At 41.5% G+C, this 25,494-nt stretch overlaps 1 protein-coding gene across 1 annotated transcript in view; it reads left to right on the forward strand.

The window, feature by feature from the left end:
* DOCK8 (dedicator of cytokinesis 8) overlaps positions 1–25,494 on the forward strand; it is a 140,775-nt gene that overhangs the window by 23,481 nt on the left and 91,800 nt on the right. The window contains 6 exon segments of the mRNA XM_030566193.1: positions 6,346–6,421; positions 6,424–6,506; positions 6,508–6,521; positions 11,903–11,974; positions 23,172–23,295; positions 24,971–25,183. Coding sequence (XP_030422053.1) covers positions 6,394–6,421; positions 6,424–6,506; positions 6,508–6,521; positions 11,903–11,974; positions 23,172–23,295; positions 24,971–25,183 — 534 coding nt within the window. The 5' untranslated portion in view covers positions 6,346–6,393.

The raw sequence follows: 25,494 nt of genomic DNA on the forward strand, positions 1-25,494 counted from the left end.
GTGTATAGTTTTTACATCTATATTGATTATGTTTTAGACAAGTTAACTGAACCCTTCTAGGGGGCTGATCTTGCTTTCTGCTGCCCTCTGCATAAGGCTATAATAAAACTACTGAAATGTGAGCTGAGGCAACTGTTTGTTTGAAATGATTGTCAGTGGTGCCCAGGGTCTGAGATAGGGTAGCATAAATCAAAGTAAATAAATGACTGTGCAAATTATGCCTTTTGCTGGAATTGTTTGAGCCCTGCCCTGTAAGCACATATATGCACAGAACGTGCGTGTGCTGGCCAGTGGTGCTCTGCAAAGACAGGTGGTGTGCCTGGAATAAAGGGCATTACGTGACCCATATGGCGTGGCTCAGTGCATGGTTCCCTACACCTTCCTAGCATGAAGCATTTGGCACTGGCCACTGTTGGAAAAAGGCTGTGCATTAGTTGGACTGCTGGGTACAAATTTTGTCCACATACTTCAGTTTCAGGGCTTTTTTTTCCTTGTGATTGTCTGTGGGCAGGTGACCATTTTTCTTGTATTTATTCCTTATTGTAAATTATTTGCTAAACAACAGCAGTTAACCTAATGTAGGTTGACTGATAGCACTGGGTTAGTTGTGTTTTGGATGCACTGAGGTAACTGAATTACTCCAGTCTAGATTTCAAATACTTAGCCATAGAGAGCAAAGAGACATGACTGGATATTTAGCTTTATACTATTTCATGTTAGAGCCTTTTCAGGAAGGTTTTCAATGCCAAATACTTAACACGGGGATACCCTCCAGATTTGTCATCTTCCTACATGTGCTAACAACTGACGGGCCAAATTCTGGCCACCTCCCCACAATGAGGTTCAGGTCTGGAGGTCAAAAGGTATCTCACCTCATGCTCCTATGCAGGGACTGTCCAACATCTTGAAGGGCAATGTGACCCCTGCTATCCGCAAATGTGCTAGGTGCTTGAAGGGGAAGGGGTTAAGAGAGATCATGGCACCTCCCTCTCCCCCATGCCAGTCAGCAGAGCTGCTTGGACAGGGAAGAGGTAGGATGCCATGCCCTTTTCAAGGTGGTGCAATAGGTGTGTTGGTGTGCAGTGCTTGAAAGTCACTGGCTAGTTCTGCTTGAGTCAGGTGCTTGCATAACCCCTCAGCATCTTCTCCAGCCTGCTGGATGTCACATAGGGAGGAATATAGTCCTGTTTATTGTAACAAGAGGAAATGTATTCCCATTAAATTCAAGATCTTTTTAAAGGCCCATCAAAAGCAGGGGAGATTTGGGAGTATCTCATGCTGTGAAATAAAACCAGAATGGGATTTTGACCCTTTTCTGAGTAGTAGTAAGAGTAGGCAGAGTATTCGTGCCCCAGCGATTGAGAAACTGGAAATACTGTTAAGCATTCACTTCCTGTGTGTCAGGGCTTACCACTAGCGGTTTGCTCACTTCCCAGTTTGAAATGCGTGGTGAGGGCAGGGTTTTCTTTCTTCTTTTGCTCTCAGCAACCTGCTTCTGCTGTTAGGAAATTTGGTAACATTACATTTCACTTCCGGTAGCCGCCATTTTGTGAGCTGTCACAACTTACATGCCTCTAATCCATCATCTAAAAAGGTACGTCTGCTGTAGTGATTTATGGTTATTTCTGTAGGATGCTTAAATTGCTCTTCATTGGATAGAGTGTGCTCTGTGTGTGGGGTGGGGGTGGGGGGAGTACAACAGTGTATCATAAAATGCAATGATGACTTTTCTTTTGAAAATCTGCATTTTTTCTGTTTTAATATATTACATTCCATCTCTATTTATTTAGCTTTATCTTTTTCATCCCTTTTTAAAATTCGTATCTAGAAAATGTGCAAAACTGCAAAAGTTAAAAGCACACAATTCAAATGACAAAGATTATTATTGCCATCTAACCTAGAGAAGTTAGAAGCCAAAACAAAATGTGATTGATTTGATTGATGAAAGTGGGTGGTGTGATGTTGGAAAGTAAATACAATGGCTGATTTTAAAACTGGATTTTAATAAGCAACATCATTTTGTTTGCAAAACACTGTCTTCAGTAAAAAAAAAAGATTATAGATATACTACCATGAATTTTAAATTAGTTTACCTCATTTGTTTTCATCTTTTCTAAACTAATACTATGGAACATTATAAAACATATCTGCAGGTATATGTCCTTACTACTAGGGCTGTCAAATTATTTAAAAATTAATTGTGAGATTAAAACAATTGTGACTAATCCAGTTTAAAATCGCATTGTTAAACAATAACAGAATACCAATTTTAAATTTATTATAAATATTTTGGATTTTTTTTCTACATTTTCAAATATATTGACTTCAGTTACAATGCAGAATACAAAATGTACAATGCTCACTTTATTATTTTTTATTACAAATATTGCACTGTAAAAAAAGATAACAAAAGATAATGCAATCTACAAATCAAAGCATGAAAGGGCATATAAATGTTTAGCATATCTGGCACGTAAATGCCTTGCAACACCAACTACAACAATGCCATGCAGTGCTGTTCTCACATGTAACAAATTGTAAATAAGTAGCAGGCAGCATTATCTCCCATAAATGTAAACAGACTTATTTGTCTGAACAAGAAGTAGGACTGAGTGGACTTGTAGGCTCTAAAGTCGTGGTTCTCGAACTTTGTGCTGGTGACCCCTTTCACATAGCAAGCCTCTGAGTGTGCCCCCCTTTATAAATTAAAACACTTTTTAATATATTTAACACCATTGTAATGCTGGATGCAAAGCGGGATTTGGGATGGAGGCTGACAGCTTGTAACCCTCCATGTAATAACCTCACAACACCCTGAGGGGACCCAACACCCAGTTGAGAACACCTGCTCTAAATTTTTACATTGTTTTGAGTGCAGGTATGTAAAAAAATAATTCTACATTTGTAAATTGCACTTTCATGATTAAAAGATTGCACTACAGAAATGGTATAAGATGAATTGAAAATACTATTTCTATTGTTTATCTTTTTTACAGTGCAGACATTGGTAATAAAAAATAATTTGTACACTTTCTATTCTGTGTTGTAACTGAAACCAATATATCTGAAAATGTGGAAAAACATATATTTTATTTATAATAAATATTTATAATTTAATAGTGCAATTAAAACTGCCATTAGTCGCAATTAATTTTTTTAATCGAGTTAATTTGTTTGAGTTAATCACTTAGTTAACTGCAATAATTGGCAGCCCTACTTATTAGATAATGCTTTACCTAGCAATTGTTCTCTCGGACTTTGAGGATATTTTTGAGGATATTTTGATTGCAGTGCCAGAGACTGCCTGAACTTAGTGACTATTGAGCATCATATGTAGATGTTGTGTTTCTTACTGTCCCACTGAGACAAAATTACTGAGTCCGTGAATGCAGTGAGATTGATTACAGAGGATCTAGAGCAAGGATTGGCAACCTTTGCATGCGGCCCATCAGGGAAATCCGCTGGCGGGCTGGGACAGTTTGTTTACCTGCAGTGTCCGCAGGTTCAGCCAATCGCAGCTCTCAATGGCCGGGGGTTTGCTGTTCCAGGCCAATGGGGACTGCGGGAAGCGGCAGCCAGCACATCCCTTGGCCCGCCACCACTTCCCACAGCCCCCATTGGCCTGGAACGGCGGACGCTGAAGGTAAACAAACCGTCCCAGCCTGCCAGGGGATTTCCTTGATGGGCTGCGTGCCAAAGGTTGCCAATCCCTGATTTTAGAGAGATGGAGTGAAATTCTTGCCCCACTGAAGTCAATGGGAGTTTTGTTGTTTGCTTCAGTTGGTCCAGGATTTCATGCATTATAGCTTGGGTTTGTCAAAAATCAACTTGTTCATGGCTTGTCGTCCCCTCTAAAGAACTCGATTGGCCAACAAGCTAGTATATGAGAAGACAATTGGGGGAGATGGGTACTTCAGTAATAGCAACCCAAAGAACAAGCTCAAGTCCATATCAGTCTTGCTGAAGGTGATTTAGCAACAGCTAGCTCTGTGGTCTTTTAAGAGCAATTGCAAACTATCTAGTGATATGATTTGACAATCCTGTAGTTGAGGATTTCTGCACACGTGGAAAGCACAGTCAAATGTCCAGTGCCAATGGTATATAAATGATTTGTGTTCATAGATGTACTTGTCAATATGACACTGGCAGCACATACAGTAATATAAGCAGAGTAGTACCCTGAACATTCTGACAGTCACCATATAGGGAATTTTCCTCCTGGTTCTGTAAATGATGCAGCTGGGGCATGGAGTTTCATGATGCACTTGATACAGATACAAGCACTTGTTACTGAAAATACCCTCAAGTTCTTAAAAGTGGAAACAGACTGATGTAGAAAAAGGAAGGATAAGAATAATATCTAACAAAGATGCAAACAGACAAAGCAAGAATTAATAAAAATTAATAAAAATGGGTAAAATAATTAATAAAAATTACAGTGAAATGTAAAATACCTATATCCTAATTTTCTATAAAGGGGGCTGGGAAACCCCTTTTTATAAAGCTTAATCCAAAGATCCTTACAAGTAAAAAAACAAAAACAAAAAACCCAAACCAAAAACAAACCTGTCATGGGCCCAAAACCTGAAGTTCTTATATTTTACTCAGTTTTGAAATGTGAGTTATCTTCACTGAGAGTTTTGCCTGAATAAGGACTTAAAGATTTGGTCCATAGTTTTTATTTGTATGGAAGAACCTTGCAATGCAAATAGAATAAATCTCAGATGGAGTTGTTGGTGATACTAGTAGTAGTAGTAGTAATATTGAATATTGAGGGTGTAATGTTATAAGAAACATCAAATGCTTCATTTTTCTTAATAGCTGGATACTTTTTATAATCCCCAGCTATAGGACAGTATGCATAGATTATGGTACCTACGTTTATCCCAATTTTTTTTGGTACTTCAGTAAACAGTCATTTGCAATGTTTGGGCTACTGTTGTGACAGAGTCCTTGTTCTTGATAGTCAAGGATAGTTTAACAGACTGATTTGATAAATATACTCCAGTGGACTTTCCATTGGTACACTAGTTATTCTAATCCTGTAATTATCTTTCATGGGTCACACTGTGCTTAGTTTTCCTCACAGCTCACAGAAAAGGAAAGATAGATTATCTTAAACTGTGACTTTTATACCACTTCATTACTTATAAGGAAAACCTTTAATAGGGTATAAATAGTCTTTGAATGTGACTGGACAGCTGTTTCATTGTCTTCATACAAGCAGCTTTTTTTGTATTAGTTACACAGTAAGGAAAAAGAAATAGCAGTACCCTCTACATTTGCAATAATCTGTACATTTACATAAAATACAGTTGTATATAGTTCTAAGCGAAGAGGTTCTAAGATGCTGTTTCACAGTCTCTTTTCCATTCTGCAGTAGGAAATTCTGTCACTATTGTTGTGACTATGCAAGTAAAAAGAACCAGCCAGCTTGATAGTGTGTGCCATTGGAAGAGTTCACATGTTTTGAACTTTGTTCTGAAGAGGATGTACCACCTCAGAATGGCTAATTAGGCATGACTAAACATCCTTTGGCTTTATTAAGTTGCAGCATAATATGCTGCAGAAGTGGCAGATGCTTGAGGTTTCTGATGATGGGGACAGCAGTTCCATGTGTTTCTAAAGATTTACTGTGGGGTAGTTGGAAAATATCATAAAATAAGTCATCTGTACTAGCAAGAGGTAGGAAAACAACCCTGTATTTAGATTTTGGATGGTAATGTTATTGGGATCCCATGGACTTAATTTGGAGTTGTGAGTGCTCAGCACTTCTGACAATCAGGATCAAAGTATTTCATGCAGGAAACAAATAGCCATTTTGATGATTTTGGCCTGGATTGTTTGGGCTGGGTGTCAGGGGCTTCAGTACTTACCTTAGCTGCTGCTCCTGCTTCAGGGACTCAGCCGTCATGGCCTGGATATTGCTGTTGCCTTTTACTGAGGATGTTAGATGCCCTTTGGCTGCTGCCTGCATGCTGTCTGCTTCCTGACCCTGCCTCTGCATCTCCTCATCAGTTGAATGGGCCTGTAAGGGGCCCCAGATGTGATTGAACCAGCCCTCACTTCCACCAGCTAGTGAAAGTTTTTGTGAAGAGGAGCTGCAAATTTGGGCCTAAACTTAGTATGTTGTGTTTCTTTCTAATTAATTAACTCTTTTCCTTTCTGTGCCTTCCATTTTTAGACAGATCCTTCTCTAACCATTTTCTCTTCGTGAAGAATTTTACTTGCACTCCATAAAGGAATAGAGTCATGCTTTCCAGGTTTAGTAGGGGAAATAAGCTTGAGTTATTTCTTTTAAAAGCCCACATTGCTATAAAACCCTATTTATTTTTATTCTCTACAGCCTCCATTTTATGACGCAGTGGAGCCAGTGGATTTGAAGGTTTCCTGATGACACAGCTGAACAACTTAGACCCAGAAACTGTGCAGAACTTGGTGACTTTCCTGAAGATGATTTGGACATTGTCTTTACTCCAAAAGAATGCAGGACTTTGCAACCTTCCCTTGCCCGAAGAAGGGTAAGGAGAGCTTATTTGGAATAGTGTGTGATTAAAAAGGTATTGAAAAGGATGTGTGCACGTTCATGTTTCCAATTCAGCAAGGCACTTACTCACATTCCTAACTTTAAGCAAGGAACGTCCCATTGATTTCAATAGTGCTGCTCATATATTGAAGTTAGGTAAGTACCTTGCAGAATTGGGAGCCTATGAAAATGTTTATGCAAAAGCATGGATGACTATTGTGATCTAATTGGTGGAAGAGGGTTTTGTTTTCTGAGACTGTCATTTTCTCCAATAAATGCACATGATGGGACTGCAAGGCCTCTTCACCATCCAGCTCATGAGCCACTCCACAAATTATAGAGTTTTTAACCAAGGTATTTATCAACAGTACCCATTTAAAACTATGTTTTTAAATCTTGGTTATTTAAATAAACTCATAGCAGAAAATGCCTGATTCAGCTCCCATACTCCAACTGCACACACACTTCTTGCATGATTGGCTGAGCATATGCTGCTGCCACTGCATGAGGCTAGAGCTCTCTACCAGAGCTAAATGGAGAGCCACTTTCAGCCTTAACTTGGTCCCCTGAAGTGTTCTCCTCTCTTTGTGTTCCTCCCTTGTCTGCCTGCTGCCCATCTCACCCCAATGCACAGAATTTTTTGGGCAATCACTCCAAGGGTCCTGAACAATAGCCCACTGAAATCTGAGGGAATTTTCCAGTGCCTTCAATAGCCTTTGGACCAGTTAACAATTGCCATGCACTGCCACTGTGGCAGCAGAATTCAGAATATGTTAAAGCTATTAGGGTAGCTCTGGTCTTAAAAAAAAAAAAAAAGCTAGAAAGACTTAGGGCCCCTTCTGGAGCCCTTATGTGTGTTTTACTCCTGTTGAGACTAAGGGGGTATTTACATGCATATAAGGGCTGAAGAATCAAGCAGCTAATGGCAAAATCTACACTCACCTACAGTCTATCTCATGCAAGTCCTACAGGTGTTGCAAAGCGGGTAGGTGTCAGGAAGTGGGGTGCGTGCAGTCAGGCCTAGAAGTCAGAGCAGAAGTCAAGAAAAAAAAACCAAGGGTCAGAAGCTGGATGCCTCAGCCGTGGGTTCCAGAACTGTGTATCTGAGTCAGGGAAGGCAGAAGCATATCTGGGTCCAAAGCTGGAACAAGGCAGGCTCTGTCTCAGACAGTCCTCCATGCTTCAGTAGTGCATCTGAACCAATCAGCAGTAATGGAGGTGCTGCCAGTCAAATCTTCTGTGGGTGGCATTTCCTCTGGTGAGTAGTCTGCCTGGGTTTACAGAACATTGGTCATGGCTTTGTCTTGGCTGCCAGTTGCAAGAGGAATGGTGGTCATTCAGCACCCTGCAGACATGGGTTCTGGTCTAGTAAGTCTGTGCAGAATTTGATCCTGAGTCATAAAAATAAATCATTTTATTTTGATGGCTGCCATTTGTGCAGCTGCATTGGTAGCAAAGGTCCTACTCCTGCTGCAGCAGCAGATATGCTGGAAGCTCAGGCCAGACTAAGTGTTTTTGGAGCCAGAGTGCTTGCCCAAAATGTACAGGTGGGGGCAGGGGGGAAAGACCAAGACTTAGCAACTATGCAAGGATTCCAAGGAGATCTAATAATGCCATTTGCTGGTACTGTGAGGGAGCCAATTGTGTCCTTGCTGGCCTATCTGTGCTATAGGGCTTGGCTGTGTGGGGACAGTCATAATTGCTGACGTTTTAAAAAAATCCTAGAACAGGTCTAAGCAGGAGCTGAATCCATCCTGGCTTGATAGGGATTGTTGGCAGCTACAGGAGAAGTAGTGGCAGGGGTTACCTGGCAGCCATCCCCTGCAAAAAGCAATGTGGGAGAATGTGCAGCTGGTAGTCCCCTATACAGCCTGAAAGGGTGTTGAGGTCTGTGGGTTCTCCTTCAAAAAGACGGCAACAATGAGAGTAGACCCTGGGGGAAGGAAAGGGCCAGAGATTAATTTCTCTTTCTTATAGTAAAAATCGTCCTTTTTGTGTTTTGTATCTGGATCAAAACCAGCCCAAAGTTCAGGGCATGTTTGGATTCAGAGTTCTAGTAGGGCCCATCTCTGCTCTTCTCCTTTATGATATTTCAGAGTTCAGAGAGAAACAGAAGAGATGCAGTTTTCTCTAAAGGGTCGGTAATGACCACAGTTAAAAAAAAAAATTGAAGCAGTATATAGACTTGCATTCTATTTCTTTTAAGCCTAATGGAGGGTGTATAGAAAAGGGCACACCGTTAATTCTTAATGTAGCTCGCTTTTGTTGTTAAGTGTATTAAGAAGCTAAATGCGAACTTTAGAAAAATTACAGTTTCTTTCTTGGTGTGTAAACAATTTGATCACAACCAATTGATTAGAGAGACAAAGAACAGGCCAAAAAGAACCGCTGCAGCTGATCACCTGAACGGCTTGGCACTCGTTAAGTTGTCTGTGGCTCTAAACACCTTGTAGTCACATAGGGATGGACTTTAAGATGCTACAATGGGGTACTGCATGTTCCATGCTCCAGATTAAATCCTGGAGCTGGGAGATGCAAGCTAATCAGAATCCTTTGTCTCAACCAGCTAATGGGTGCAGAGACTCCAAGGGAGTGGGGAGGTACCTGGTGCCCTCAGTAACTGTCTTCCTCCTTTGCTCCTGGGGCTGTCCCCTCTGCTGCTGGCCCCATCAAGTTCCTCCACCTGTTGAGGGGGTGAGGCATTTGTGGTCACACACAGATAAAGCACTGTGGACTAAGCATGGAACTGGGTTCTGTTTCTTGCTCGGCCACTGACTTGCTATGTGATCTTGGGCCAGTCACTAAACCCCCTCTCTCAATTTCACTGTCAGTAACATGGAGATAATAATACTTAGGTAGCTATCTACTTCACAGGGGTTTTGTGAGGATAAATTTGGCAATCTCTGGAAATCACTTTAACCATGTAAAGCCCAGTGGACCTGAGCTGATACCCAATGAAACCATTAGGAGTCTTTCCATTGACTTTAATGGGATTTAAATCAGATTAAATCTTGATAAGTATTAAATATTATTAGTGGTGTTCTCATACAGATGATGAGCATCCTGGAAATACCTGAGGCAGCTAAGAGAGAGAGAGACTAAAATTATGAGCAGTAGAATGTTTAAACTGGAAAAATGATGCCTTGGAAAAAATTTTTAATGGTTTTAGCAGAGTCAAAAGCAAAATGTGTCATGGTCAGCTCGGGTGAATAGGTGTGAAAAACTGGTCTGCAAATTGGTATCGGTTGGGTGTTTCACTATACATACAAGTGTGTAACATACAGATGGAACAACCACCAGTTGAATTTTGGTGTGCAAGCAGTCACATCTAAATAAATTTGAAGTCAGCAACATTTCACTACAGATCTCCCATATTCACAGAAAACTAACAATGCAAAACCTGTTCACTGGTTTTGTGCCTGAGTAAAAAGCATAAAAATTTAATTGCGGAAGAAATTCTATGTTTAGTTCATTCCAGAAATTCTACATCTCGGGAGATCTAGTTGCTTTCTAGCCTTTTGCACCAGTCAGGAAGTTCAAAGGGGCCAGAACAAAACTGAGAATCTGACCCTGGGGGTCAAATTCTGGCCTCATTTAAACTTGTGCAACTCCAGTCAGAAAATGGAAAAAAATCTGGAGTTGCATAGGTGTCCCTAAAATCAGAATTGTTCTGGTATGTGTAAGTGCTCACAAATCATGAGAGAACTCCAAATGTCCTGCTGCAGTACCTTCAATAATACTCAGACCTGGGCAAGCTAAGGATAGATTTTCAGCCTCATCTGCTTTTGTTGAGTTAAGTCATATCCACGCTAGTTATTTAATATAGATTTGCACGATCTCCTAGTATTATACATTGAGATGGCAATTAAATTCAAGCATGAAGGGCCTTATGCTGCTTTTGATCCAAGTGCACAACTGCTATTTGTGTCAGTGGAGGTGCTATGGATATGGCTCAAGAGTAGTATTGGCCTTGTTTGTTAACGTCCTTAGAAATCACTCAACCAAGCATCTTTTAAAATGTAGACCATGTGCTTAAAATCACGTATGATTGATCCAAGTTAAACATTTTCTTATGCAATTGCTCTACATTTATTAATCATGAACTAAAATATAAGTATTTTCTTCCTATTTTCCCCTCATTGTGGATAATATATTTTTTTCCTTTTGGTTTTCACATGAATAAAGAAATATCTAGTTTTGCAGCACATAATGAATTACCTGAAAAAGAGTGTTTAAAAATGTGTCAGAGAATAATTCCAGTGGTTCTTTCAGCATATAAATCTTGGAATAGTCTGTAAAATTTTGCAGAGAGGGTGCTTTTTGTTTAAAAATCATTTTATATAAAATAATCCATATAATAAGATAAAGATTGTTGTGACTTATAATAATAAACTCTTTTTTCTGGGACAGATTAGAAGCCATTAATATATTCTGATGTTTGGAGCTCCTGCTTAGATAGATGATTAAAAATATTACTCTCTGTTTCATTCTGTAGCAAAATAATTTTTAATTTTTTTTTTTTGGTTTTAGATAGTAGGCTCCAGTGTTACTGAAGAATATCAGTGTTCTCTTTTCACTGGAAGAATGTATAGATTCATGCTGGGTAAAGTCCTTATAGACCCTGTCTCTGGTACAGGGACAATTGTGTTTTTTGTAACTAGCTTGAGACAAGTTCAGCTAACCAGCTTCAACAAACATTGTTGATTTATGTGCACACAACAGCTTTTAACGTAACCACATCTACCTTGGTAGTATCTGTACTTAAGAAAATCTTCATAGCTATCCCCCAGTGCCTGAGCAAGAGGTAGAGAGCCTGGAGGACATGCACACACAGGAGCACGTAAGGCAGTACACTCTGAGGTGTCCTGCACAGAGAGCAGCCAAACTAATTGAAAGGATCTTAGCTACACTACAAAATCAAAACCAAACAACAAAAAAATGCTGTACCAGTTACAGGAAATTTACTATTTGCTAATTTAGAGTATGTTTGCACAGGAGCTGTAGCATGTAATTTTCAGCATAAGGAGACATACCTGCATTAGTGCTAATAGAGTTAACCTGCTAAAAATAGCCATGTAGCTGCGGTGGCATGAGTGACAGGAGGGGCTTGCTGCCCTGATTATGATCCTGTCTGAGACCCTGCACTCATGCCTGGACACTTTCTTTTGTTTTGCGGTATTTTATGGTTGCCATAAAACGTTGCGTTAGTCTTGTAGTCATGAGCTACCTACAGTGGTAAATAGTTAATTCTGTTAAAACTAGAACAGCAGCAAACATTCCAGCAAGATAACACATGCAGTACAGATTAATCGTCCCCTTCTCAGACATGACAATGTTTTTAAAGTATTAACATGTATTTTTTAATATCTTTCCCAGTGTTGAATTGGATCCACATGTCAAGGATTGTGTTCAGACATATATTCGGGAGTGGCTGATTGTGAATCGAAAGTAAGTTACATATTTGCAAATTAAACAGAAAATACCTTGCTGTATTTTAATGTAATACTTGTTGTTATAACTAATCCCACAGAAGAGGATTTTGAATTGCTAGGTAAGAGTGCATTTTAGTGTGATTTTTAAATCTTTTTGTTTTGTTTGGGCAGATGCACTATAGTTAAAATTCTTGCTGCTGCTTAGTCTTTTGATAGAATAACAATAAATCCAGAGGGAAGTATTTAATATTAAGTGATGAATGATTTCTGTGCAATGTGAATAGTGTATTTATTATACTACTCATTTTTAATTTGCACACAATGAGCCATGTGACTATTTAAATAGAGTCACATATTCCACTTCTGGGAGGAGATGTGAAACGGAGGTCCTGATCACTAGTGGTCATTAAAATTCCCATGACACCGTTCACAAAATCCTGACCAAATCCCAAATTGACTAATAACATTCTCTCTACTTAAATTCTGTTGTCCTTCTAAATATGATAAGGTACTCTTCATTTCCTGTCCTAAACTATATGTGGTGTTGCCTTCTGCTGTTAGACCATTTTTCTGTTTCACCCTAGGGATGTTTGTAATTCACTGGTGGATGAAGGGAATCCCTGTTAGTAGTTTAGATGTTATTTAAGTTTGTGAATTGCTTTGGGATCTGTCAGGGTAAAGATCTCTAGATAAATGTCATTTATATCATTATAAGTAAGATGGGATAAGGAAGTAAAAATGTGTATTTCCATTGAGTTAAAAGGTATATACACAAACTTAAATGTTTATGTAGACAACTATTCATGGGCTCTGATAGCAACTCATGTGGAGATAGCTAACCTAGTTTTAATCTAGTTGGTTGGGTACTGGACTGGAGCAGTCAAGCTGAAAGGGCATGGCTTTAATGTTTACGAGCTGCTCAAGTAATCACCAGGGTTCCAGCCAGGCTTGTACAGCCTGTGTTGAAGCTGGTGCTGTCACAACTTCACTGCTCTGGTGCGTGAGCTAGCTGGACTAAAGCTAGTTCAGGTACGTTTATATGAGCAGCAGTCAAACTCCGTGAGTGCAATGCGGACATACCCTTAGATTAAAGACCTTTGTAGGCAATAGAGCTTTTAGAGTCTGTATTTTTAAAACATTTGTTTTATTGAACCAGTATCTCTAAAGATTTGGGGAGAGGTGGAGAAAGAATTACATCTGTCCTGCTGGTTTAATTTCTAAAGCTTGGTCACCTTTGTAGGTTTCGCCAAAGAACCAGGTTTCAAAGATTATTTCAGAATCTTTCAGAGATGACAGATTGAAATGTTTTTCTGGGCCAAAGCCAGAAATATCATTTATGGGTGGACTTCCACTGCTGCCAGACCATGCCTGTGCACTGGAAACAGTTTCTTGTGGAGTGTGTCAAATAATCATCAGGATATACCAAGTGCAGTTTGTTCAAGAGCAGTATTAGTCAAGTAGGATTTCTGGATTTACCTCCTTGAGCAATAAAGCAGTTAGCGATCTGTTTTGTACTTAAACTAACTTATTTGATATTATCAAAATAACTGGAAGCAAAATGTGGATTGAAATTGTGCTGTGTGTGTCATTTCTTTAACCTCAGCTTAGAATTTTTACATGAACTGATTTCCACTCTAGACTTGAAAGAGAAACATGTCAGTAGCCTAAGCATGAGATCTGTGTCTGTCTCTCTCCCATGAGAATTGACTGCAGTCATATGATCATTAGCACACTGTCAGAGTCAGCTGCTTGTTTCAGATAATACTTTGAGCAGTGGCAAAGCTATTTCCTCAGTTTATATTGGTCAGTGCAATTCAAGGTGCAAAGTCAGTGACGTACCTCTTAAGAGCCCCATTAGCAATGGCCTGAGAGTTGCTAAATGCCTCAACTCCCCTTAGCTATTTTGAGGAATATTTTAAAAAAAGTTAAAGGGAGTCACCTTTAAGACCTGTGCTCTGTCTACTGTGGGTATCCAGGCTGAAGTGCGTTGTTTGTTAGCAACTTCCTTTTTGGCAATTGGTAAATTAATCCTATCATATAGATAGGCTTGGCTGAATTCCATTTTTATCATTTCAAATTTTTTATTTTCAAGCATTTTAAAATTATTTTTATGGGTTTGAATTTTCTCAGTTGCACAAAACTATGGGTTTTAAGCATTTCCCTCCCAATTTTTATTGATCTGAATTTTCACAGTTGCAGGAAATTAAGGGCAGGTTTACGGGTAGGGCTGCACTGACAGTGTTCCTGAAGGGGACTCCCCACGCTGACAGCAAGCCTGCAGGGGCTCCCAGCACAGTTGAGAGTGGGGTAACCACTTTTTCAAAATTCTGAACAGGACACATGCAGAAGCCCTACCCCCTCCATGGCCCCACCCTCTGTTTCTTCTCTTCCCTTTAGGCTTCCAGCGTGGCCATGAGGCGGCGCTCTAAAGTCTCTGCATGTGCCCCACCCCCTGGCCATGCCAGGAGCTGAGCCGGGCAGTAGTAAGAGTGGTGAGAGCTGCCCAGGGAGCCTGGGATGCTGAGGGGAGCCACAAACTCTCTACTTGCCTGTGGCAAGGGGTCGGGGGGCCCAAATCCTGCCAAGCCTAAATATAATTTTTTAAAAAGGGGACTATGGGATATTGAAACTGGTTTGCTTGGGTGAGGAGCAGTAAATTTTGACATCTGTTTAGAACCTGTCAACTCCCAAATGCCCCAGATTACACCCAAATAAAATAAAATAAAATAAAAAATAAAATACCCAGCCAAACCAACAAAGAGAAAAACATTAACAATGTTCAGGTTGCAGAGTGAAACATTCAAGAGTGTGGAATGCCAGATGAAGTTCTGCAGACAGCCTTAATACTGGCCTCTATGGCCTATCCCTCACTACAGTACAGGCCTCCATCTCTGGGTCCAGCCAGATCCCTGTGCATCCCTGATCCTGGGAGCAGCTGAAGGCCAGTTTGTTTTATATGGATCTGCAGTTCATACATAGACTATACACTAAGGTTAATAGGGGTTTAGGTATATAGGTGCTGGAGGAATGGGTTCTAAACTTTTATGAGCTTGGTGGATTCATTTACACAGTGTCACACGAGTCACAGGTTGACAACTTCCTATTTTGCAAAAAAAAACGAACACTCTTGCCCTGCCCCCTGCTCCTCCTTCTCCGAGGCCACATCCCCGTTCCACAAGTCCATCCCCTCCCTCCCCTCGTTGCTCGCTCTCCGACCCCACCCTCACTCACTTGCTCATTTTCACTCGGCTGGGGCAGGGGGTTGGGGTGCGAGAAGGCTCCACTGCGGCCCTAGGGTGGGACAGAGATGAGGAGTTTGGGGTGCAGGAGAGGGCTCCAGGCTGAGGCAAGGGGTTGAGGTGTTCCTGGTCAATGGGAGCTACTGAGCTGGCGCTGGGGGGGGGAGCAGGCGTGCAGAACCCCATGGCCGTCCCTCCACCTAGGACCCAGAGGGACATGCTGACAGCTTCCTGGTAGTTGTGCAGAGCTGACTAGGGAGCCCTGTCTGCGCTGCCACTGGACTTTTAACGACCCAGTCAGAGGTGCTGGATTGGAGCCTCCAGGGCCCTTTTCACTGGGTGTTGCATTCAAAAACCGGACACCTGGCAACCCTAGAGTTACTATGATAAGCTGGCAGTGCATTTCACTCTGAATATCTACACTACACAGAGCATGAATGCTAGCTAACTGTGACTCCCTTACAAATTCTTTTTTCGTAAATGCCGTGCAAGTTTATGCTCATTTAATCTATAAAGGAACTATCTTGTAAAATTTGTCTGTGTGCACAAATGGACAAACGCTGTAAAGTAATGGAGACAGACAATAGCATATGTAGAATATTACAAAATACTCTAATGAATTATGTACAAGTAGATGTAAATAGAGTCATACAAATACTGTTTCCTATACACATGCATGCTGAGGCTTATGGTATGTTTTACTATCTTGGTCATCCAGGTAAAGGGAATAATGCATATGTGTTTTTAGTGAACAGTTGTATCAAAATATTTGAGGAATCAAAGTAAGAATTGGAGCCAGAATATATAGTTCTGTTCTGTTCCTGATTTTGCTACTATCTTGCAGTGACCTTGAATAGGTTATTTAAACTATGCATTGGTCAATCTGTAAAAAGATAATAATAATACCCATTTGGAAAGGAATTGTAATATATAATATGGAGATATACCTATCTCATAGAACTGGGAGGGACCTTGAAAGGTCATCAAGCCAGTCCCTTGCCTTCACTAGCAGGACCAAGTACCTGTCATAAACAGATAGCTAGGGTTAATGTCTCTTTCATCTGGAAAGAAGTAACCTGAAGCACCTGACCAGAGGACCAATCAGGAAACAAGACTTTTTAAAATCTGCGTGGAGGGGAAGTTTGTGTGTGAGTTCTTTGTCTTGTCTTGTGCCTGTACTCCCTCTCGGCCTATGGGAAGGATTTTTTCTATCTCCTGCTTTCTAATCTTCTGTTTCCAAGTTGTGAGTACAAAGATCATAAAACAATAAGGGTTATTGTTTTTTTCTTTTGTATTTACATGTGTGTAGTTGCTGGAGTGTTTTGAATGGTGTTCTTTTGAATAAGGCTGTTTATTCATATTTCTTTTAAGCAATTGACCCTGTATTTGTCACCTTAATACAGAGAGACCATTTTTATGTAATTTTTCTTTCTTTTTACATAAAGCTTTCTTTTTAAGGACCTGTTGGAGTTTTTCTTTAGTGGCGACTCCAGGGAACTGAGTCTGTGCTCACCAGGGAATTGGTGGGAGGAAGAAGTCAGGGGGAAATCTGTGTGTGTTAGATTTACTAGCCTGACTTTGCATACCCTCTGGGTGAAGAGGGAAGTGCTTGTGTTTCCAGGATTGGAAATAGGAGAGGGTGGAGTCCCTCTGTTAAATTCACGGAGCTTGCTTCTGTGTTTCTCTCCAGGAACCCAGGGAGGGAACACCTGGAGGGGGGAAGGGAAATGGTTTATTTCCCTTTGTTGTGAGACTCAAGGAATTTGGGTCTTGGGGTCTCCAGGGAAGGTTTTTGGGGGGACCAGAGTGCCCCAAAACACTCTAATTTTTTGGGTGGTGGCAGCTTTACCAGGTCCAAGCTGGTAACTAAGCTTGGAGGTTTTTTCATGCTAACACCCATATTTTGGACGCTAAGGTCCAAATCTGGGAATTATGTTATGACAGTACCGTTCCTGACAGATTTTTGCCCCAGATCCCTAAATGGCCCCCTCAGGGATTGAACTCACAACCCTGGGTTTAGCAGGCCAATGCTCAAACCAGGCTTACTTAATATTTATTAAGTGCTTTGAAATCCTCAAGTGTACAAAAGTATTTTGCACGTGTATATGTTTCTGCTGCATATATATAATATGTATATGTGCATGGATACATGGTTGGCTCAATGCTGAGCTGAGAATGAGTGGAGATGTATGCCACTCAAAGGCTTCTCTAATTTATGCCTGGCCAACCACAGTTCCTTGGGCCCAATAAATAAAGCAGTGGTTCTCAAACTTCATTGCACTGTGACCCCCTTCTGACAACAAAAATTAATACATGACCAAAGCCTGAGCCCACTCGAGCCCTGCTGCCCCAGGGTGGGGGGGACCAAAGCCAAAGCCCATGGGCTTCAGACCCAGGTGGGAAGGCCTGTAACTTGAGCCTCGCAGCCCAGGGCTGAAGTTGAAGCCTGAGCTCTGCTGCCCAGAACTGAAGCCCTTGGGCTTTGGCTGCAGACCGTGGGGCTCAGACTTGCTTTTGCCCCAGGCAGTGAGGCTTGGGCTAGGGCTCCAGCCCCAGTAAGTCTGTTGCCAGCCATGGCAACCCCATTAAAACAGGGTTGTGACCCGCTTTGGGGTCCCAATCCACAGTTTGAGACCTCTGACATAGAGGACTGAGGAGCTCTCTTCACACCCACTTTTCCTCTAAACTGGAAGCTGCAGGGAGTGATGATGTACAGCTGAAAGGAACAGAAGAGGGTCAGAAGATCTAGGAAGCAGATAAAGGGGTGGTTGAAAAACACCCTTCAGTGATGTGGATTAATGAGGCAGCTAATGTCGTTTGTCAACTTTCTCCTAAAAGAAATTAGCATGTTCCTGCGAAGAGAAAGAGGGTGGAGTGGAGTGTGGGGTTGAACAAGAGAAAGAGATGTAGAAGAGGCAGCAGAAATTGTCAGATCAGGATTCAATCAGGGAGGAAAAATGTAGTTGCTTAGGTCTGGTCTACAGTACAGATCTATGAATATAACTGCCTCACTCAGTGGTGTGAAAAATCCACACCCCATAGCTACATAGTTATAGGCCATGGCTACACTAGAGAGTTGCAGCTCTGGTGAGGGGGTTACAGCGCTGCAACTTAGGATGTGGCCACACTTGCAAAGCATGGCCAGCGCTGCAACTCCCTGGTTGCAGCGCTGGCTGTACACCCGGTCGAGCCTCAGGTGTAGCGATTCCAGCGCTGGTGATCCAGCGCTGCTCAGCAAGTGTGGACCCCACCAGCGCTTTTATTGACCTCCGGGGTATAAGGAGGTATCCCAGAATTCCTGTCCACAACAAACAGGAAAAAAGGGAGAGCTCGGAGTTCAGCCAACTGCTTATTTAAAAAACAAACACAGCTCCTGTTTGCTGAGCGAGCGGAGGCAGGCAGGGGAATTACTTTGGAATGTTCACAGCTGTTTGCTTGAAGAGAGAAACAACACGCTCACATGGCAGAGGGGGAGGGGGAAGTCCGTGTTGAGCAGATGCTTATCTGGTCTGACGGCTATTTAGGAGTACATAATTTGCATTTAGTGAATGAGAGAGGGGTGGGGGAAGGGGGTCAGAACTTTTAAATGATTGAAGGTAGGCACTGTGTGTCTTCCAGTCCTTAGAACTTGCAAGGCAGGGAGCTGAGAACAGTGTCAACTCCAAAAATCCATTCTCTCTGTCTCTCCCACGCTTCCTGTCACATTGCACCCCACCCCCCTCTTTTGAAAAGCACGTTGCAGCCACTTGAATGCTGGGATAGCTGCCCACAATGCACCACTCCCAACAGCGCTGCAAATGCTGCAGATGTGGCCACACTGCAGCGCTGGCCCTACACAGCTGTACGAACACAGCTGTAACTACCAGCGCTGCAGAACTGTAAGTGTAGCCATGGCCATACTTACCACTTATTTCTGATGCTCCCCACTGCAAGTTTTTCCATAATTGTCCACTGGAGGTTTCTTGCATGTTATTGAATATTGACCACCATCCACAACTGGATAGCTGGTAGATCCATAACTGCTGTCATTCCCCCACCATTGACTGGGAGTGTGGTGATGGCTGTGGGGACTGTTCAGCCCAGAGGCTGCTATAGCAGTTGAGAAGGCTCTGCTTTTACTCCTTAGAGGGGGAATGTCTTCTTCTGGGCCAGCAGTCTGGGCTGTTCACTGAAAATAGAGCTTGTCACTTGATCAGTGTTAAGTGCCATCATGTGGTGATATTAGAAAAACTTTTCAAAATGAGTATTTTCCATGAAAATTTTGGAGAAGCAGGAGGAAAAAAAAAAGTAATTTCTAATATGTTCAGTAGTTGACAAGAAAGTTAAGCGCTTGAATAATTAAAACTGTTTGCTGACGTTTTGATGGTTTCTTTCTTTACCTCCAGGAACAATAAAACCTCTTTTTGAATGTTAGGGGCTTTAAAATAAAACAGCTTAGAGTTCCTGTCTATCATCCTGGGTGATTAAGGCAATTCCAGAACAAGGTTACACTCAAGGAGAGCAGGGATGTCAAGGAATGGTGCCTTCTCTTTTATGACTTCATTTTACATTCTCAGTGAACTGGTAAACAATTAAAATTAAAACACATTGGTGCATATAATTCAGTTACTCCCCAAATGTAATGACAAAAAAAGTGTCTTCCTGATCCCTAATTATTTATTATGACTTATACAAGGCATTAAGGTGCTTGGTTGTTGCTTTGGAAAGGTTATGGAAAGGAAGCTGAGCAAATCAGAATATTGTAACTGAGAGAAGGAGAAGGCTATAAAAAGTTAGTATAGAGCATATAAAATGTATGCATTCCTGAGATGGCACTAAAAATGTCACTCGGATACTTTATAAATATCATGCTGAATGTAGAAGACTTTACTGTTAAAATTATTCAACAGAGCTCTGAACTCATTGAATTTCAGTTTAAATGACTAATCCTGTTTCATGGTATCTACTTCCTTATTCCTAATTTCTCTCTTGAACAATGTTATAAATGAAACCATGACATTGCTACAGTATTTGGCACAATTGCCAACAGCAGCAGGGAATAATTAGCACCACAGCAGCCTTCCCCAAATATAGTTGAGTTGTGCTATGGAATTTGTTGCCCGCTGAATTAGAATTCAAACTTGCTGTGGTTTTACCCTTCTGATCTGCAGCACTTCATCATTTTATGCTCCCTTTTGCCTTCCATCCTACCTCTTTATATGCACTTCACCCAGAGATCCTGTTGCTTGTCAAAATTGTGATACTTAAGCTGGGAAGTGAATCTGGGAGAGCAGTAGTCTGTACTGTTCTTTTCTGACAATTAGTTTGCAGTATGCCAGCAATGCCATTGTTAGACATTTCTGTTTGTTTTCCACAGCAAAAGGCCACTGAGTGGAGTAAGCTGAGGGTAGATGAGACTGTGCCTGCCTTTTTATCATATCAAATACAGAATGTATTGGTGTGCTACATTAAATAAAATACAAGGGAGTGCCATTTGAAACAAACAAAAAAAGCAGCATGTGTCTTAGGATCACCACATTTATCTATGCAAAGTATTGGGAGATCATCTTTGTAGTATAATGAGTGGCCCTGGAGGAAGAGGGTCAGGACTCATGAGGTACACAGTTTGATGTACATGCGGGCCAGGCTGTTCTTGAGCACATATCTTTCAGCAAGTAATATTGGCCTCTCAGTATCCTCAATAAAGATCTCATTCTTACAGCTCTGAAGTTTACTAAATATCCCTTCAGAATTAAGAGAGAATTATAATGTATAATAAGTATTTGAATAAATTGTACTTCTTAAATCAACCAGACCAACCAAACAATATAGTAGAGTTGTGCTATGAAACTTGTGAACTGAAGAGGTCTCTTGGATTTTGGTCAGACTGCTTTATAAGGGTGTGGTCATTTTCAGTCCCTGATTAAACTAAGCACAGTTCCAGCTTCCGTATTATTTACTGCAGGACAACACGCTGTCCTAGATCTGGGATGCGTGCTGATTCTAACACCTGTGAGATGGCCTTTAAAAATAAAATAACAAGAGATACCATCATCTCAGCAATGTCATTGTAAGTCCTGAATTCATTTCAGTGGCATATCTTAACCTTGTTGAGGCATTAGGATAATATTTTCATTGAGATGCATGGGAATGTAACTCATGATTCCTATAAATTTTAACATGGGCTATGCAGATGAAACCAAGACAAAAATACTAGGTTAGATCAGACCTAGATTAGACCTAATGGTCTGACTTAAACCCAAAAAGAGTACTAAATGTGACTTGTAAAGGTCAGTACGCAAGACCATTCCCCTAACTGCATTTGACACACCAATTTGCAACATACAGGGTTCCAGTAACGAGAGAGCTTGGAGACAGATGGCTATCTGAGCTCGGACTCGGGGTGGGGCAGGCTTGAACTGATGCCACAATGTCCACACAGCTATTTTTAGCATGCTAGCGCAAGCCCCACTAGCACAAGTCTGTCTGCCCAGGCTGGGAGGCTCACTCCTAGCTGTACCCTTTTGGTACTACAGTGATGATCATGGCAGAAGAACCTAGATAAAATTGAATGAATTCCAACAGCATACATTACAAGTGGCATGTCACACACCTCAGCTGCTTATAGAGTACCTAACTTAAACTATTGTAACCATCTATGCCAGTGGTTCTCAACTTTAGTTACCATCATGGGCCACATATGTGACCCATGATGTGTTATGTGGGCTGCATCCAATACTACCTGCATGGCCCTGAAAGTCACATGGGCCGCAGCTGTGTGCCGATTGGGCTGCAAGCTAAGAACCACTGACCTACGCTATCATTGAATGTGGCCCAGTCATTAAACCTTAGTTTTTAATGCTGTAATTTAAGTGTCAGTTCACTGAATGAGTCCACTTGCAATCCATAGTAAGTGAATGCTTCCTTCTACAAAATATACTGCAGTCTTCTATAATAATATGCTGAATACTGCCGTGTCACTATTGTGAGATGTAGTGTTTGGAATCCTTACTGTAAAACACTCTTGTCATCAGGGTTTGCTGGATTTACAAATTATTGCATTCTAATATACTGTAGTATGGATTATGTCAGCACATGCTGTATCGTAGGATCTGCTTGACACCTAGCAGTGGTTCTTATTTAAGGTGCACATTCCAACATATCCACTAATACGTTTCTTTGTTTGACCTCTTCTGCACTTGACCATTGTGGTCATTAAAGTCATATTTTGTTGATAACATTTACAGATAGGATTTCTTATACAGACTTTTCTTCCATACCAAGTTTTGATGGTTTTGATACTAAATAATCACAATTTATTAAATTATGTTTTGGTTATTGGAGGTGCTACCACATGCTAGTTATTTTTCCTCTCTGCTTTTATCTGGCTTTTCAAAAATTAGAGTTAATGATACATTTCCTACTCTGTATAACTGTACAAGTGCACAGTTTGAAGAGGCCAAATAGTGCTGGCTACTTGTGCTGGGTTGCCTTAGATGTGTCTTCTGATGCAACAAATTGAAGCTGAGTTACCATAAGAGCAGTTCAGAAGAGACCAGTTTCTAGTGTGTTCCCTATAATGTAACTGCACTAGCAGGGAACCAGCCAGAATGCAAATGTTCCTAATCAGGGTTCTGAACCTTCAAATGAAACCCTGTAGGAGTTGGAGCCTTTGAGGAGCCAGTTGCAGGAACTGTGCCCACATCAGGCTCTTCTGTTAGCTACACTGGGTAAGAGTTGAGTTGCAGTGCTCCTTTCTCTGCAAATAGTGATATAAAGGTAGGATCCTTTTAAAAAACATTATTATGAAAAGAGCCTGCAAACAGAGCGGTACCCCAAATAAACATTGCATTCTTTAACCCATTAAAGCAGTGCCGCACTGCCCTTGTGCAATAATACTTCAAATGGAACCTTTTTTATTTACTTACTTTGTTTTTTATTTTATTTTCATTAACTCTCCCGACATCCTGACTGGCTGGCTTGTGTTGTTTAAAGAAACCAAGGAAATTCAGAAACTTGCACCTTTAAAAAAAAGGGATCCCGAAGGGATTTTCATAAGACCCTTCAAAAACAAACTTTCGAATCGGAAACATTGGATTGCAGTGATGCCAGCTATCAGGTATTGTTCTTCGTCTATTTAAATTAGATTCTCAAATATCCTACCTTCCTTTAAAGAAGGCTCTCTAAGCAATATAGTTGTTTGTATGTTACACTTTGTTTATGTTTTGCAGTATAACTCTAATGTGCACATTGTTTATGCATGGGTGCCTTTAAGGCGAAGTTCTGTAACCACTGCTAGAGTGCAAGTATGTTGAGGCAAGCTCATGGCATTGATGAGTAAAACCCCCTCCTAGCACCAGCCAGGCCCACTGCACCTCAAGGGGTGTTGACCTCAATAGAGGGCAGGCAGTGCTGCATCTGCGACTGTCCTCCTGAGTTTTCAGCCCCAGTGTATGCATACACATGCAGCTTTGGAGCTTGATCTTGCACCATTGAAAACAGTAGAAGTTTTGCCGCTGTCTTCAATAAAAGCAAGCCCTGCTGGTGGAGGAGGAGGACATGTACTGCTTCACTGTTTCCCTGGACTGCACTGACTGTGCTGGCATCCAGCTGGGGTGATGTAGAAGGGAAGGATTTAGTTCTTTTTGTTTGCCCCCCCTCCTTGGAGAAATTATGTTGCAGAGGTGGCTTCTGCCAAGGTCAGGAGCAGCAACTGATACTGACCTGGGATAAATCTGGCCCAGTGTAGTTGAAGTTATGGAGTACAAACCATATTACGGTTGTTGTTCTAACCTATGCAATTACCTGATTCCTTTCTGTTTTCAAAAGTGAGCACCGATAACTCTCTTCCACCATATTTTACCATCCTGTCATCCTTCTTGAGCACAGAGCCAAGTTAAAGAAGGAACTGCCTAGATCACTAGGCTTTTGTGTCCCATATAGTCTCAGCAACTCATGACCTGACTTCCCTCACACCTCCAGAGTTTTGAGTGAGACTGGAGGGGGAGGGAAACTGCAGCTGGATCTTCCCCTCCACTCCTAGCAGTGGGACTGAGGAGTGAGGCAGCTCCTATCCCATTACCCCCTCTCTTGACCTTTGGGACCAATGAGGAAGGTAACTCATGGCCCAATCCTCCCAACTCCCCTCCAGAAGCAGGACTGGAGAAGAAGAGGCACACAGCCTAGCTTCTTCACCACTGCCCCAACTCTAGCAGCAAACCCTACTACACAACCAGAGTTTTTACTTGGTGTCCTTTTAAATAGTAGTACCAGCTCATGAGTACTAGGGTCACCATACCCAGTACAGCTCCAATCTCACACTGTAACTCCCAGCTACAGTGCAAAGAAATCTAAATGATACAAAGTGGTCTAAAAGTCTTCAGTAATGCATAATAGATCAATTTTACAAAGTAACTGTAATATATTATCTATTATTTGTGGTAGGACCTAAAGGTCCCAGTCAAGAATTGAGGCCCTGTTGTGTTTGGCACTGTACAAACACATAACAGAATCACTGCCCTTTCCCCAAAGAGTTTATAATCTAAGCCTATTATGAGAAGCAGCCAAGTGCAGAGTACAAGGAAACAGAAAGGACCGAGTCGTGTAATCAGCCGTAGTCATAGCACGCTGTCTGCCTACCTGTCGCCAAATGTTATGTAGGCCTAGCAGCATGGGTGAGTTTGAGGAAATATTTGAAAGAGGATAACCCCAAGTGAAAACAAGCTCTGAGTAGCTCCAGTGTCCAAGTTATCCTTTTTTGGTAGAGATTTCAGTCTTGTGTCTCTCTTCAACAGGAAGCTCCCAGGCCCTTAAATGTACTTTGTGATGAGACCGGACGAACCACCCTCACATCGTGTGACTTTAATCTACGTAGCCTGCAGCCTGACCCACGGCTGGAGAATCTGCTGCAGCATGTTAGTGTGGAGGACTTTGAAAGGCAGAACGAAGAAGCACGGCGAGCCAATAGGCATGCAGAGCTCTTTGCCCTCTACCCAGCCATGGACGAGGTGAGCGCTGAGACTTTCAACATGTGCCTTTGAATGTCACATTTTTAGATAGAAAATCTTAAAAAGTATCTTAGTTTCTTCTGACGCTAATAAATATGGGAATTAGAGCTTCCTGCAGAAGGTAATGGCCTCTGAGTCTGCTGATCCAAGGAAGCACCACAGGTCTCTCTTGCTACACAGCTATGGCGTCTGCTCCTTATTCAGAGGGGGCGTTTTCCCTAGGGATGAGCTATGGACTGATATTCAGATGACATTTTGTATATGGCTGTTGTGGTCTGACTGTAAGTAAATATTTGGCTGCATTTAGCATA

This window comes from Gopherus evgoodei, chromosome 6, assembly GCF_007399415.2.
Source record: "Gopherus evgoodei ecotype Sinaloan lineage chromosome 6, rGopEvg1_v1.p, whole genome shotgun sequence".
Classification (NCBI taxonomy): domain Eukaryota; kingdom Metazoa; phylum Chordata; order Testudines; family Testudinidae; genus Gopherus; species Gopherus evgoodei.